Below are 12,586 nucleotides of genomic sequence, written 5' to 3'. Positions count from 1 at the left end.
AAGCTTATGCTCCCAATACTTCTGTTAGTCTTAAAGGTGCCACAGGACCCTCTGTTGCTATTCGCAAAGGACAAATCCAAACGCGAATCGATATTTTTTAAACGAGTAGATTATTTGGTGTGCATCATCTTCCCATCAATAGAGCCAGGCAAGTTGTATAGCGAGGGCTTGACTTCTCCCCTTTCCCTTCCTCCCACTATTAATTTTTTCCCAACACAACTCATGGTTTGCCTCCTACCTTAAACGTCCCAAGTGATCTGCTTGTTAATTTCAGGTACAAATGTAAACCCCCCTTTATAGGCACAATACCTGACCGGGGGGCTAGCTGCTGTCTCGTCAGAGGGGTGGACGTGCTTAAAGACACAAGCCACCAATGGCTTCTGGCTGCAGAACCAGGCTTCTGAAGAACTGACAGGGAGGCAGGTGTCTAGACATTGGAGACAAGCTCAGAGCACGCATGGGCCTCTTAAAGGGACCCCTCTCGCCACTTGTTATGGGGGCGAGAGGGGAACAAGGATTATTAGGGGGATTCCCGGTGGAGAGAGAACTCGATTTCTTTTTCTTTCTGGCCTGGCAGCTACTGAAACACAAACCTTTAGGGGTGGATGGGAAGTTAGTTTATTCACTTCTGCAACAGGCAGATCTGAGTTCTGTCCCAACCAGAGTCTTTGGAGGTAAAGGGGGAAAAGCAAAATAAACATTGTTTTTTAATTTAAAAAGCAAACATGGTGTCCCAGGTTCGAGAGAAGCCAGGGCAGAAACAAGCAAATTACCCGGGCACCTTATTGGCTTCGGTTGGGATTCCATTATTCCCACGTGGGGGGATCTTTGTTAATGAAGCCAAAATTGAGGCTGTTTTCTTCAAAGCTTCAGTTTTCTCTCGGCTGCTGCAAGGTTTTCCTAGCCGGAGGCGCAGGAAAGCCCCCTGGAGACTCCTGGCTCTGTCTGCCCTGGCAGGAAATCTTGCAGCGGACAAGACCGCCCGGTTGTTTGGCCGGCGGGCTGCATTTCAGGTGAGATCCGGAGGCTGGAAAGCAACCCACCGACTGCAGGTCTCTGCTGTGCCACTGGGGAAGACTTAGCGCCTAGCATGAGAGGCGAGCCAGCTCTGTGAATGGCTCCCTTTCCTCGCTGAGCTGGCACCAGCTGGTGTGGGCATGGGGAGGAATCTCCCGGCTGGGTGAAGTGTGTGTGAATCTTCCGCAGCCATCCTAAAATCCCCCTTCAAAATGTCCACTGGCTTCTGTTGAGGGGCCTGACAGCTCTGTGATGCTAATTAAGTCTTTGTCACTAGCCCCAAACCAACCCCACCTTGCAGGTTCGTTTGTCCAGAGCATTCAGGGCTCTGCTCTTCGAGGTCTTTTTTTTGTTTAAAGCGGGTTCTTTCCTCTCCACAATATTGCAACTTATTTTTGGAGAGAAAATAATCTGGTTTGATAGGGATAGGGACAGGACGGGGGGCAGAAAAATCAATCCACTGCCTTTAGCTGAAGGTAAAGCAACCAGGGAGTGATCACAGGAGAAGGGACCAGATCCTGATCTGTTTCTACCTGAGGCAACTCAAACGAAGTCACTCTGGACTGACACCAAGATAAGACCGACAGTGTGGGTCTCTGTCTCCTTCTACTGGCTGGACCAGGTATGGGGTCCATGAGTCTGATACTGCCTCCAGGCGAATAGATTTGTTTATTTGGCTCAAAGCGTCGCAGTTCATGGTTTTAGATCCAGAGATTTAGGGTTCAATCCCCACTAATGACCTATCCAGGTGATCTACTTCATCTGTGTCTAATATCTACCAACAGCGATTTCTGGACAGGTAGAGGGATTATTAGGAGAGGCAAGTTGGAAAAACTGATCCCCAGACAAGCACAGGTGTTCCTTCCTCTGGTGTAATTCACACTCCAAGGGAAGATAGCTTTTCCAAACCCTCTTTGCATTGCTAACGTTAAAAGCAGGCTTCTCCCTTCCCCCAACCAGACCCCACTGGAGTAAGGCTGGGAGGGGGAACCCACAGGGGCTGGGAATTTTTTTTTTAAATGAAAGACGCAGAGCCATCTAGCTGGATGTCAATATTTTATTAACCGTTTCATAATCAAAACAACCATTCAAGAGAAACGGGGGTCCCTTGCAATCTCTTGAAGCCCCGACCACCTGAGTTGTTAGAGCGGACACTATGGTAGAAGAACAAGTCGCGTCTCTGCATGACAACCGGGTTTGGTTTATTGTTATGGCAGCATCTGGAAGTCTCTGGGGTTTGTGCGAAGAACTCCCCCATAATGGCAGTCTGTTACAGGAGCAATTGCCCTTGTACATGGGCAGAAATAACCTCCTCTGGTTTCCAGATAAACCGACTCAGAGGGCCTGATAGAAAAACGCCATTCAGATGTACCGCGCGCATCTTCTATTCTGAATGTTTGGCTAATTAAGCAGGGTCTAATTTTCCATGGCCCTGGCGATTCATACCATCATTCACACGAGTCTAAAACCAGCGTGAAACACGGCCATTCTGATCCGGGTTCCAACCACGTCACTCGGATCCCTTGTTTGCTACACCGTCATTTACACGCGTGCAAGAGAACCAGACTTGCGGGGTTAAAGGTTTAAAAGCGCCTCAGTGGCTTAGCCCTTGTGCCCACACACACAAGCAGCACTGGTTGAACTTGTATACTGCTCTAATTAAACTGATGCAAGCTGGTGTGTGGACACTCTCCTCACCTTTTAGGATGCACAAGCTAAAGCAACATAAACCAGTTTTGTTCCACAGACAAAACGGTGCTAGTTTAAATCATATCTTTTGTCAAACTGGTACAACTTTCTGTGTAGATCAGCAATAAGGTCAGATTCTCCAAAGGCGTTTAAATGCCTAACTCCCGTTGATTTCAACGGGAGGTAGGTGCCTAAATATCTTTGAGGATCTGCGCCTAAGTCCCATTGAATTCCAGCGACGTAGGCATTTTAGAAAATTTTTACCCGTCGTGCCTAAACAGAGGTCAACAAAAAAGTGGAGGTTTGTCAGTTACAGCAAAAACAGCTGCCTTGTAAGAAACCCCTTGTGAGAACAAAGACAGGAGAGGAAAGAGCAATTTGACTGTTAAAAAATGACCTGTAAAGAAAAAGAAATGTGGTTTTTTTGCTTCCTGATTATGAGTTAAGAAGGCCTGAAAAGTTGCTTTTTTTTTTACTTTTTCTTCTGCTTGTTTTGTATATATTAAGGCCTTGGCTACACACAGATTTTATACCTGTATAACTAGGTACACTGAAGGGTATGATTTTTTTTTTAACCAATATAGTTATACCAATACAATCTCTAGCAGTTACACTGGTATACAAAAGTGCCTTTCACAAGCATAACTTATTCCCCTTCCCATATGGGAAATAGTTCTACCAGTATAAGCATTTTTATACCAGTATAAATGGATCCACCCATATAGTTAAACTGATACAACTTGGGTGTGTGTAGACAAGGCCTTAAAAATTCAGTTCTTGTCTTTCCTGGGAGAGTCTATGGAAAACTTGAACTTGGAGGTTTATGGCGGATAGCAAGGAAGTGACACGTCATTTCATTCAGAAGGGAAGTCCTGACGGTTTTCAGTCCAACTGCTTAAAACGGTGGGGCTTTCGAAGTTTTGAGGGAAAAGGAGTTCACAAATAAAATCTCTTTGAAAGGCTTTGACACTCCTTCTGTTGGAGGGCTGAGAAAATTCCCAATCCGCATCTTTGAGTCCTCCGGGGAATCTGCCACCAGAAACAGAGAACTACACAAAACTGGACATCCCTGACGAAAGAGGCAAGCAGAGAAGGAAAAAAAAAATCCATCCTTTCCAAGCCCAAACCTCCCAATTCTTCTGGTTCTTTTTATCCATCAGAAAGAAGAAAAACCACACAAGCCTATTTTTTCCCTTTGCAGACCACCTTTAACGTAAACAATTGGGCCCTGATCCTGCAACCACTTGGGTACGTGCTTCACTTTACTTCCATGAGACATCAAGTGCCAGCTCAATGAGGAATAATTCAATTGGGGTCGGGGTGGGAAATCTTCAGCCTCAACTGAAAACAAAGTCATTGAAGAATCCGGATCCAGCTACAATCAGGCTGGGGACAAGGCAAACGGGAACAGCTGGGCTGATATGAGCGTCAGGCTCGCTAATCTGAAGCCAACAGAGTTCCTCATTTTTTTTTACGGTTTACAAAGGCTGCGGGGACAGTCCAGAGGAGCTGGTGATAGATCATGATACGCAGTTTTCCTCCTACAACAGCTGTGCATTGGGATCCCATTTGCTCCCATGGGCTGGAAGTTTCTTTGCAGAGAATCTATGTATTACCCACCCAGCTGGCTCTGTTTTTGTAATGCTGGGAGTTATTTTATAACATGGAGCTGCAACAATGCAGACTAAACCCATCTTTCTCTTTGTGCCAGCAACGTGAAAAAGGCCTTGTCGCTTTTATTTGATCCTTCTTGGCAGCTGGATGAAGCCGCCAGCCCAGTGCCCCTGTGTTTGACTGGCCTGGTCTGTACAGAACTTCATTTACAGGGAAAGTAGAACGGAACCTGGAGCTGTTCGGACAACTTGATCCAATACACCAGAGAACATTGAAAGCCTGAACATCTTCCCATTCCTACAGCCCCCCCCACCCCTCGAAACAGGCTGCAAGGGCCCCCCCGCTTGTGTCAGGATAGGAAGCCCCCCATCAAGGCTTCCCAGGGACCTCTGCTTTCTGAATGAACTCCTCCTTGTGGGTGCCATCACAGTAAGGAGGGGATTTGGTGTGTTTGCACCCACACAGCCAGGCGCTCTTGGCCTCCTCCAGCTGGAACCTCAGGGGTGAGAGATCTGGGGCTGCTGTTTTATGGGATCCATCACAGAAAGGCTGTAGAGCAAAAGAAAACAAAGCAGTGGTTTTACTTGGCGCCACTGTGCAACGAGGGGTGTGGCAGGGCTGCTGGGAAGGAGAGACCGTTTCACGGAGCTGGATTAGCTCTATCTAGCTCAGGTATTTATTCAGCCCCCCATCACCATTCTACCTGAGCACCTCAGAATCTTTAATGTATTTCTCTTCCAGCCCCTGGAGGGCCGAGCACAGATGGGGAAACTGAGGCACAGAGCGACTAAGTGACATGCCCATGGCCACACAGGAAATCTGGCGCAGGGAAAAGAATTGAAGCCAGGTCTCCTGCATCTCAGATAAGTGCCCAAACCACTGGTCCATCCTTCCTCTTAGGAGGAGCCGGAGATCCAGTCTGCCCCATATCAGGTAAAGATCTGTTTGCATTTCCAAGCAAGAGGAGAATCAATACTGGCCTCCCCATTTTCTCCTATGCTTTCCTTCCCCCACACCAGCAGAGATCACCAAAAGATAGCCGAGGAAGCGTCAGTGTTTTAGGCCCCCCTCAGTATACAGAGAGCCAGATGATCGGTGACAATGCAGCTCACAACACGTCATGACATTAATTTCACCTGCTGGATTTTGTACGAGGGAGGATCACTAAACAGGAGGCATTTTCCCCACAGCCTGACAGAACGTTACAAATGGGTCAAACCTGACCTTTCTTTCAACCCCTCTTGTCTCAGACAGACTGTCAGCTCTTTGGGGTAGGGACTGTCTTTATGTTCTGTGTTTGTACAGCATCTCACACCATGCCTGGTGCTTCTTGGTGCTACCGTAATACACCTGATCAATAAAGTATTTAGGCTCCATATGTGTTGCACATCATACTCCAGTTATCTGCCAAATCAGGCCTTCCGCTTCTGCATAATAATAAACCTGATTGACTCTTCCATTATTCCAGGATTTAAAGGAAACACTATAGCCGAAACCTCTTCACTCCCCCTACAAAACAGGTATTTCTCCAAGTGGGAGAGATACCAACTGACACAGGTGGACAGGGAGATGTTCCTATTAGGAAGTGTAATGTCCAGAGGGAGAATGGGATAGTTGAGAGGTGACTCCCATTTATGGTTGCTGTCTGCTTGTAAACACCAACATGAGCGTTCACAGGCAGAGGGGATCAGAAGGGAATAAACTTAAATGCATTTATTACTCTTTAGATTTTAACTTCCTGCACTTGATGAGAAGGGTTGCACGGTATAAACACACAGTGATCCTGACGGGGGCCATTAGAGGCTAATATCACATAAATAATAAGAACTGTCCCAAGCAAAGTAATGCACATTGGAAAAAAATAATCCCAACTACACACACACACACAATGGTGGGATCTAAATTAGCTGTTTTACCACTCAAGAAAGATCTTGGAGTCATGGTGGATCGCTCCCTGAAAACATCTGCTCAGTGCGCAGCGGCAGTCAAAAAAGTGAACAGAATGTTGGGAACCATTAGGAAAGGGATAGATAATAAAACAGAAAATATCATACTGTCACTATATAAATCCATGGTACATCCCCATCTTGAATGCAGGGTACAGTTCTGGTCGCCTCATCTCAAAAAAAGAGATATTGGAACTGGAAAAGGTGCAGAGAAGGGCAACAAAAATGAGGAGGGGGATGGAACCGCTTCCCTATGAGGAGAGATAAATAAGCCTGGGATTGTTCAACTTAGAAAAGAGACGACTAAGGGGGGATATGAGAGAGGTCTGTAAAATCATGACTGGGGGGGGGAAGTGAATAGGGAAGTGTTGTTTAGCTCTCCAAATAACACACGAGCTAGGGGGCCCCCGATGAAATTAACAGGTAGCAGGTTAAAAAGCAACAAAAGGAAGTACTTCTTCACACAACGCACAGTCAACCGGTGGAACTTGTTGCCAGGGGACGTTGTAAAGGCCAAAAGTATAACTGGGTTCAAAAAATAATTAGATGAGTTCATGGAGGACAGGTCCATCAAGGGCTACTAGACAAGATGATCAGGGATGCAACCCCATGCTCTGGGTGTCCCTAAACCTCCAAATGCCAGAAACTGGGGCTGGACGACAGGGGATGGCTCACTCGAGATTGCTCCGTTCTGTTCACTCTCTCTGAACCGGCTGGCACCAGCGACTGCTAGAGACAGGATACTGGGCTAGATGACCATTGGTTTGACCCAGTATGGCCAGCAGTGGGTGTGAAGCTGCCTCTCCCTAACTAATTATCAAGTATTTCACTTGTTGCCTTTCAGTGCAGTGTCTGGATGCACCTGGAATTTGGGACGTCGGCAATCTCCAAATCAGAGCAGCAAACAGACCCTGGTTTCCTACAGACCCCGGCTTTAAAAGGGCAGAGAAAGGCGAGTATCTAGCCAGATGGCTCAGTGCCTCCGCACGTCATAGCTCACAGCTGGGCGAAATTATGCTAAAATGGGGCTGCATTTTAGGCTTCAAAATATTTCCATTAGGAGCGCCTTGCAGAGGCAAGGGCCCGATCCTGAGAACACCTTGTCTTTAGCTACCACCAGCTTCAACCATGGGACAGTTACTTAAAGATAATTTAAAACATATATTTTAATATAATCATGTTCAGCTTCATGGCACAAGGCAATTAGAACTGATAGGAGCTAGGGTGACAACTAGGTTATCCCAAACATGTCCACTAGGGGGAGGTATTTCTTGTTCCTTCCTCTGAAGCAGCTGGTGTTGGAAGCAAGACCTTGGACTAGGTGAAACGGGTGTATGGAAGTCCCATAGTCTTCAGAGTTTTGCATGAATGCTGAAGGAGGTCATGTAGGCCAATGAAAAATGCTTCTGAGCTGGGTGAATTGCTAAGAAGCTCGGGGAGAGTGGACATGAAGGAGAAACCACAATAGGGTGACCAGATGTCCCGATTTTATAGGGACAGTCCCGATTTTTGGGTCTTTTTCTTATATAGAATCCTATTACCCCCCCACCCCCTGTCCTGATTTTTCACACTTGCTGTCTGGTCACCCTAAACCACAATGATTTTGGAAGTTACCTGTTTCTTGCTGTGGCCACAGGCACACCACGCGTAACGCTTTCCTGCCTTCAAATCCACTTGGTATGGGTGTTTGGCTGCAATTGCTGGCCGGGAAGGGGACGAAGAGGTACCTGAAGAACTCCTTACCTGTGGAGGAGGAGATTCGGTCAGGGACAGAGATCTGCTGTAAAGGATGTGTCCTATTAGGTTAAACTCAGCCGGGGAATCTTGTTTTTATAAGATCTCATTGTGCGTAACACCTGAGGACTGGGTGAAACTAAAAATCTAAGCCAGGAGCATAACGATAGGGGGTAGCCAGTCTACTGCCTAGGGCACTGGACTGGGAATCAGGAGAGCCGGGTTCTACTTCTGGCTCTTCTGTGCTTGTTTCCCTTCCTACCCTTTGTCTTGTCTATTTACTATAAGTTCTTTGGGGCAGGGAATGTCTCTTGCGCTGTGTCTGTACAGCACCTAGCACCCCGAGGCCCCAGTTGCAGCTGAGGCTACTGTAATATTAGGGTGTATATGTTCCCATAGAGCGAGATTAACCGGGTTTTTCTGTTATCGGTGGGAGATGCCATAGCAAAATGTTTTCTTATGTCAAGACATCCCGCAGATTTAAAATATACATATTTTACTGCCAGTGACATTAGCAGTTTTATGATGCCTGAAGCGCTAACGGCTTGGGAAAGGGGTTTATTAGCCTGAGCTTCTCGAAAGTAATAAACTCCTTTTCCCACCACGTGCAGAGCCAGGAAACAAGCAGTGGGGCTGCGAGAGGAGGAAAACACACTCCAGGCTGGATTAAGAGATCATATTTGCCTCAGCAGAGAAGCACTTTTGAGTCTTCTCAACTTAATAGTGTCTCTTCTTTAAATGTTGATCTCTCACCAGCCAGACAACAGACCGGTCCAGTCTAAAGCTCAGGAGAGCTGGGTTAGTCTCGGCTCTGCCTTTCTGTGCCGCTTTCCCTCCCATCCCTGCTGCGTCTAGTCTATTTCAACTGGAAGCTTTTTGAGGCAGGGACTGTCTCTCACTGTGTGTCTGGGCAGCGCCCAGCACAACGCGCCCTTGACCTTTGTGGGGGCCTCTAGTCACAGAAATAATCACTGAATTTATAAGCCCGCCACCAGCTCCCCAAAGAGCCGGACTCTCATTGCACAGCTTGATTTCCGCACCGCCCTGCTCTGCTAGCATTGTATACCCACTCGACACCGGTGCAAAGGACTTACCAAGCCAGGGTGGCAGAGGGATCAGATCCTCGGTGTTGCTATGCATTTAAAAATCATTGGATTTAAAGAATAACTAAATCAAGGAATTGGGAGGTTGAGGGTTATCTGATTTTTTGTAGAGGTAGCTTTTTAAAGTTATGTATTGTTGGTGTTTTAAATATAAAGGAGTAATACCTACAACAAACACCAAAGTAGTCTATACCATACATACATACCACATACAATAAACACCAGACGACCACATACATACATGTTATATATCATAGGCAGAGATTTTTCAACTCCAAATACCTTAGCAGCACAAATCCTGCTGAAAGTGAATCGATCTTGTGCTCTTAAGTCATTGCATGGGCATCAGTGTTTGCAAGATCAAGGCCTTTGGGGCTTATACAAACCCCACCCCTAGAGAAATGCTGATCTCCCTTCAGAGCAGTATGACCTGGTGGATAGGAGATTGGGGTTCTATTCTTGGCTCTGCCATATGACCTTAGGCAAGCCATTTCCCGTCCCCGTGCCTCAGTTTCCCCATCTGTAAAATGGGGATAATGACACTGAGACTTCCTTTGTCAAGTGCTTTGAGCAATACAGATAAAAAGAGCTAGTTATTATATTACAAGAAGTTTATCATCAGTTTCGATATGGGTCTCAGCCAATAGTTTACTCCTCCATTTGCTCTAGGAGAGTGCTGTTGTAGGGGAAAGGGGGTATGTTTTTGTTTTGACAGGCGAGCAAAGCACAATTAATTTCCCCCCTCCATCCCCATGGTAAAGCGCGCTCCAGCCCTTTCTCCCACACTTTGTCTAGCTTTTTCATGTAAGATATGTCTATGCTTCGAGCTGGATTGGATGCATAAATCCCCAGCTCGACGTCCTCATGCTAGCTTGGATGGCACTAGTGCATAACAAACAAGAGTGTAGCTGCAACGGAGCGAGTGGTGGGAGAGGCCGCTAGCCGCACCAAGTACGGACCTGTCTGAAATGCCGTATAGCCCCTCCTGCAGCTCATGCCTCTGTGGCTACACTCCATTTTTAGCCCACTAGCTGCTTCTCAGCAAGCGGGGTGGTTCTCCTCAGGAATCACACCCCCAACTCACAGCATAGATGTACCCTGAGGGTATGTCTACACTCAAGCACTGCCGCTACTCGCTACAGCTATTTACTATCCCTGTAGTAAATCCATCCCCTGGGTCAATGGAAGAATTCTTCTGTCCACCGGCGGTGACTACCCTGGGCTTCGGCTGTCTTAACTACACCTCTTGCTGTCTCAGGGAACGGGGCATTGTGGAACAGCTGTACGGTGACCAGATGTCCCGATTTTGGGTTTTTTTTTCTTATATAGGCTCCTATAACACTGTCCTGATTTTTCATATTTGCTGTCTGGTCACCCTAGACAGCTGCTGGAGGACTGCTAGGGCTGACACAGGTTATGCAGTGTTTACATTGGGTCTGCCTTGACCTCAGTAGGTTGACCCCACCATTCGGGGAGGTGGTTTTTTTTTTACTGCATCGCCGTAACAAGGCACTCGGGCTGGCCGGAAAGAAATCTGAGTGTAGACACACGCACAGATAGGCCAAGGCCAGGGCAACTTACGTCAACCACGGAGCCCAGGCCTCGGGTGTGAACAATTCACACCCCTGAGCGACCCAGGGAGGCTGACCTAAGTTTGAGGTGTGTTTGCACCCTGCACGGTACCATGGTGGGTCTGGGGGGGGGGGTGTCCCTAGCCTAGTAAACCTCATTAATCAAATAATCCCTAATGATGGGTGAAGGGCAGGCAAGGGGGGGTTGTTTTGCCAGGATGACACACACACTTTTCAGTCTAGGCTAAAGCCCACCCCTCTGGCACATGGGGAACCCCCTGGGAAAACACGAAAAAGAGGGGAGTTAGGGGGCTAATTGAGGGGGGTTCCCTCTTTTCCCGCCCCCTAAAGATCCACCCGCCGCCCTGCCCCAGCCTCTGCCCCGTGCGCTTACCCAGCAGCCCGCCGCCCTCGCGCAGGCTCCGCTCACCAGTGTCACAAGAGCAGCCGGTCTCTGCAGCGCCGGCATGCTGGCTGAGCGGGGGCGCGCAGCGGGCTGCCCGGTCACCTTCCCCGCAGCCCAGCTCCGCCCCGCCGGAAGGCGCAGGCAATGCCGGGCCGGTTTGCAGCCGGGGAGCTGGGCGAGCGGCAGAAGGGTTCCACCTTTGTGCACGGCGGGCGTCCCGGTGCACCGGCCCTCTAATGCAGCCAGCCCGTTGCAATGCAATGTCGTGTGCGATGCAATGCAATGCAGCCAGCCTGTTGCAATGCAATACAGCCAGCCTGTTGCAAGGGCGCGGGCTTGGAAGCTCCCCCTCTGCACCCCTTTTGCAGTGTGGACCCCCCCACCCCAGCCTCAGCTGAGCTCACTTCCTCTGGGCTTCAGGCTGCTAATGGAGCGAGCCTCGCTGGGGGAGCTTCCCTTCAGGTGCAGGTCTTGCTGCCTCCGGGAAAGGGCTGCCCACAACCCCAGTGAGGAGCTGCCGAGACCGCAGGAGGTTTTTAGGAACTCCTCCCGGCAGCGGAGGCTTGGGCTGATGGGGATTGCGTCTGGCTCACTTCACCCTTGGACAGCCCCTGGTGCAACTGCTGGCCCAGTTAGGAGGGGCACCCGAAACTCGTAGGTGGGCTTTTGCAAAGTTGGGTGCCTACCATGAAGGCTCCTCCATCCACACACAGCCATTCCTGCCCATCCTGGCAAATAGCCATTGATGGACCTATCTTCAGTGCATCTATCTAGCTCCCTTTTGAACCCCGTGGTAGTATTGGCCTTCACAACACCCTCTGGCAAGGAGTTCCAGAGGTTGACAGTGCGTTGTGTGAAAGAAATACTTTCTTGTGTTTGTTTTAAACCTGCTACCTATTCATTTCATTTGGTGGCCCCTTGTTCTTGTATTATGAGGAATAAATAACACTTCCTTATTTACATTCTCTATACCACTCATGATTGTATAGACCTTTATCCTATCCCCCCTTAGTCGCCTCTTTTCTAAGCTGAAAATTCCCAGCCTTATTAATCTCTCCTCATACAGAAGCCGTTCCATAGCCGTAATAATTTTTGTTGCCCTTTTCTGAACCTTTTCCAATTCCAATATAGCCTTTTTGAAATGGGGTAACCACATCTGCAGGCCGTATTCAAGGTGTGGGTGTGCCATGGATTTATATAGAGGCAATATGATATTTTCTGTCTTATTATCTACCCCTTTCTTGATGATTCCCAACCTTTTGTTCGCTTTTTTGACTGCCACTGCACATTGAATGGATGATTTCAGAGAACTCTCCACAATGACTCCAAGATCTTTCTTGAGCGGTAACAGCTAATTTAGACCCCATCATTGTATGTAGAGTTAGGATTATGTTTCCCAATGTGAATTACTTTGCATTTATCAACATTAAATTTCATCTGCCATGTTGTTGCCCAGTCACCCAGTTTTGTGAGATCCTTTTGTAGCTCTTCGCAGTCTGCCTGGGA

At 48.0% G+C, this 12,586-nt stretch overlaps 1 protein-coding gene across 2 annotated transcripts; it reads right to left on the bottom strand.

Moving 5' to 3' along the window:
- Positions 1-2,059: 2,059 nt before the first annotated feature.
- Positions 2,060-11,224, bottom strand: CISD3 (CDGSH iron sulfur domain 3). Of its 2 annotated transcripts, none has more exons than XM_034756102.1 (3): positions 11,105-11,224; positions 7,881-8,009; positions 2,060-4,869 (listed from the first exon to the last, which is right to left on the bottom strand). In XM_034756102.1, exons 1-3 carry the CDS (start codon positions 11,141-11,143, stop codon positions 4,690-4,692), a joined length of 348 nt encoding a protein of 115 aa, XP_034611993.1. In that variant the 5' UTR covers positions 11,144-11,224; the 3' UTR covers positions 2,060-4,689. The 2 variants fall into 2 exon arrangements, with proteins under 2 accessions (XP_034611993.1, XP_034611992.1); XM_034756101.1 differs by having other exon boundaries at positions 11,069-11,222.
- Positions 11,225-12,586: the final 1,362 nt, after the last annotated feature.

Source organism: Trachemys scripta, chromosome 23, assembly GCF_013100865.1.
Source record: "Trachemys scripta elegans isolate TJP31775 chromosome 23, CAS_Tse_1.0, whole genome shotgun sequence".
NCBI lineage: Eukaryota > Metazoa > Chordata > Testudines > Emydidae > Trachemys > Trachemys scripta.
The sequence above is the reverse complement of the archived record's forward strand: the minus strand, read 5'-3'. Positions and strand labels throughout refer to the sequence as shown.

Bases quoted from the DNA above. Each gene is read 5' to 3' on its own strand.
- CISD3 (XM_034756101.1), bottom strand. From the start codon at position 11,143: ATGCCGGCGCTGCAGAGACCGGCTGCTCTTGTGACACTGGTGAGCGGA. The intron at 8,010-11,068 runs GTAAGCGCACGG...CCTCCTCCACAG, and splicing joins CGAGGGCGGCGGGCTGCTGG to GTAAGGAGTTCTTCAGGTAC. The intron at 4,870-7,880 runs GTAACTTCCAAA...TTTGCTCTACAG, and splicing joins GTGGCCACAGCAAGAAACAG to CCTTTCTGTGATGGATCCCA.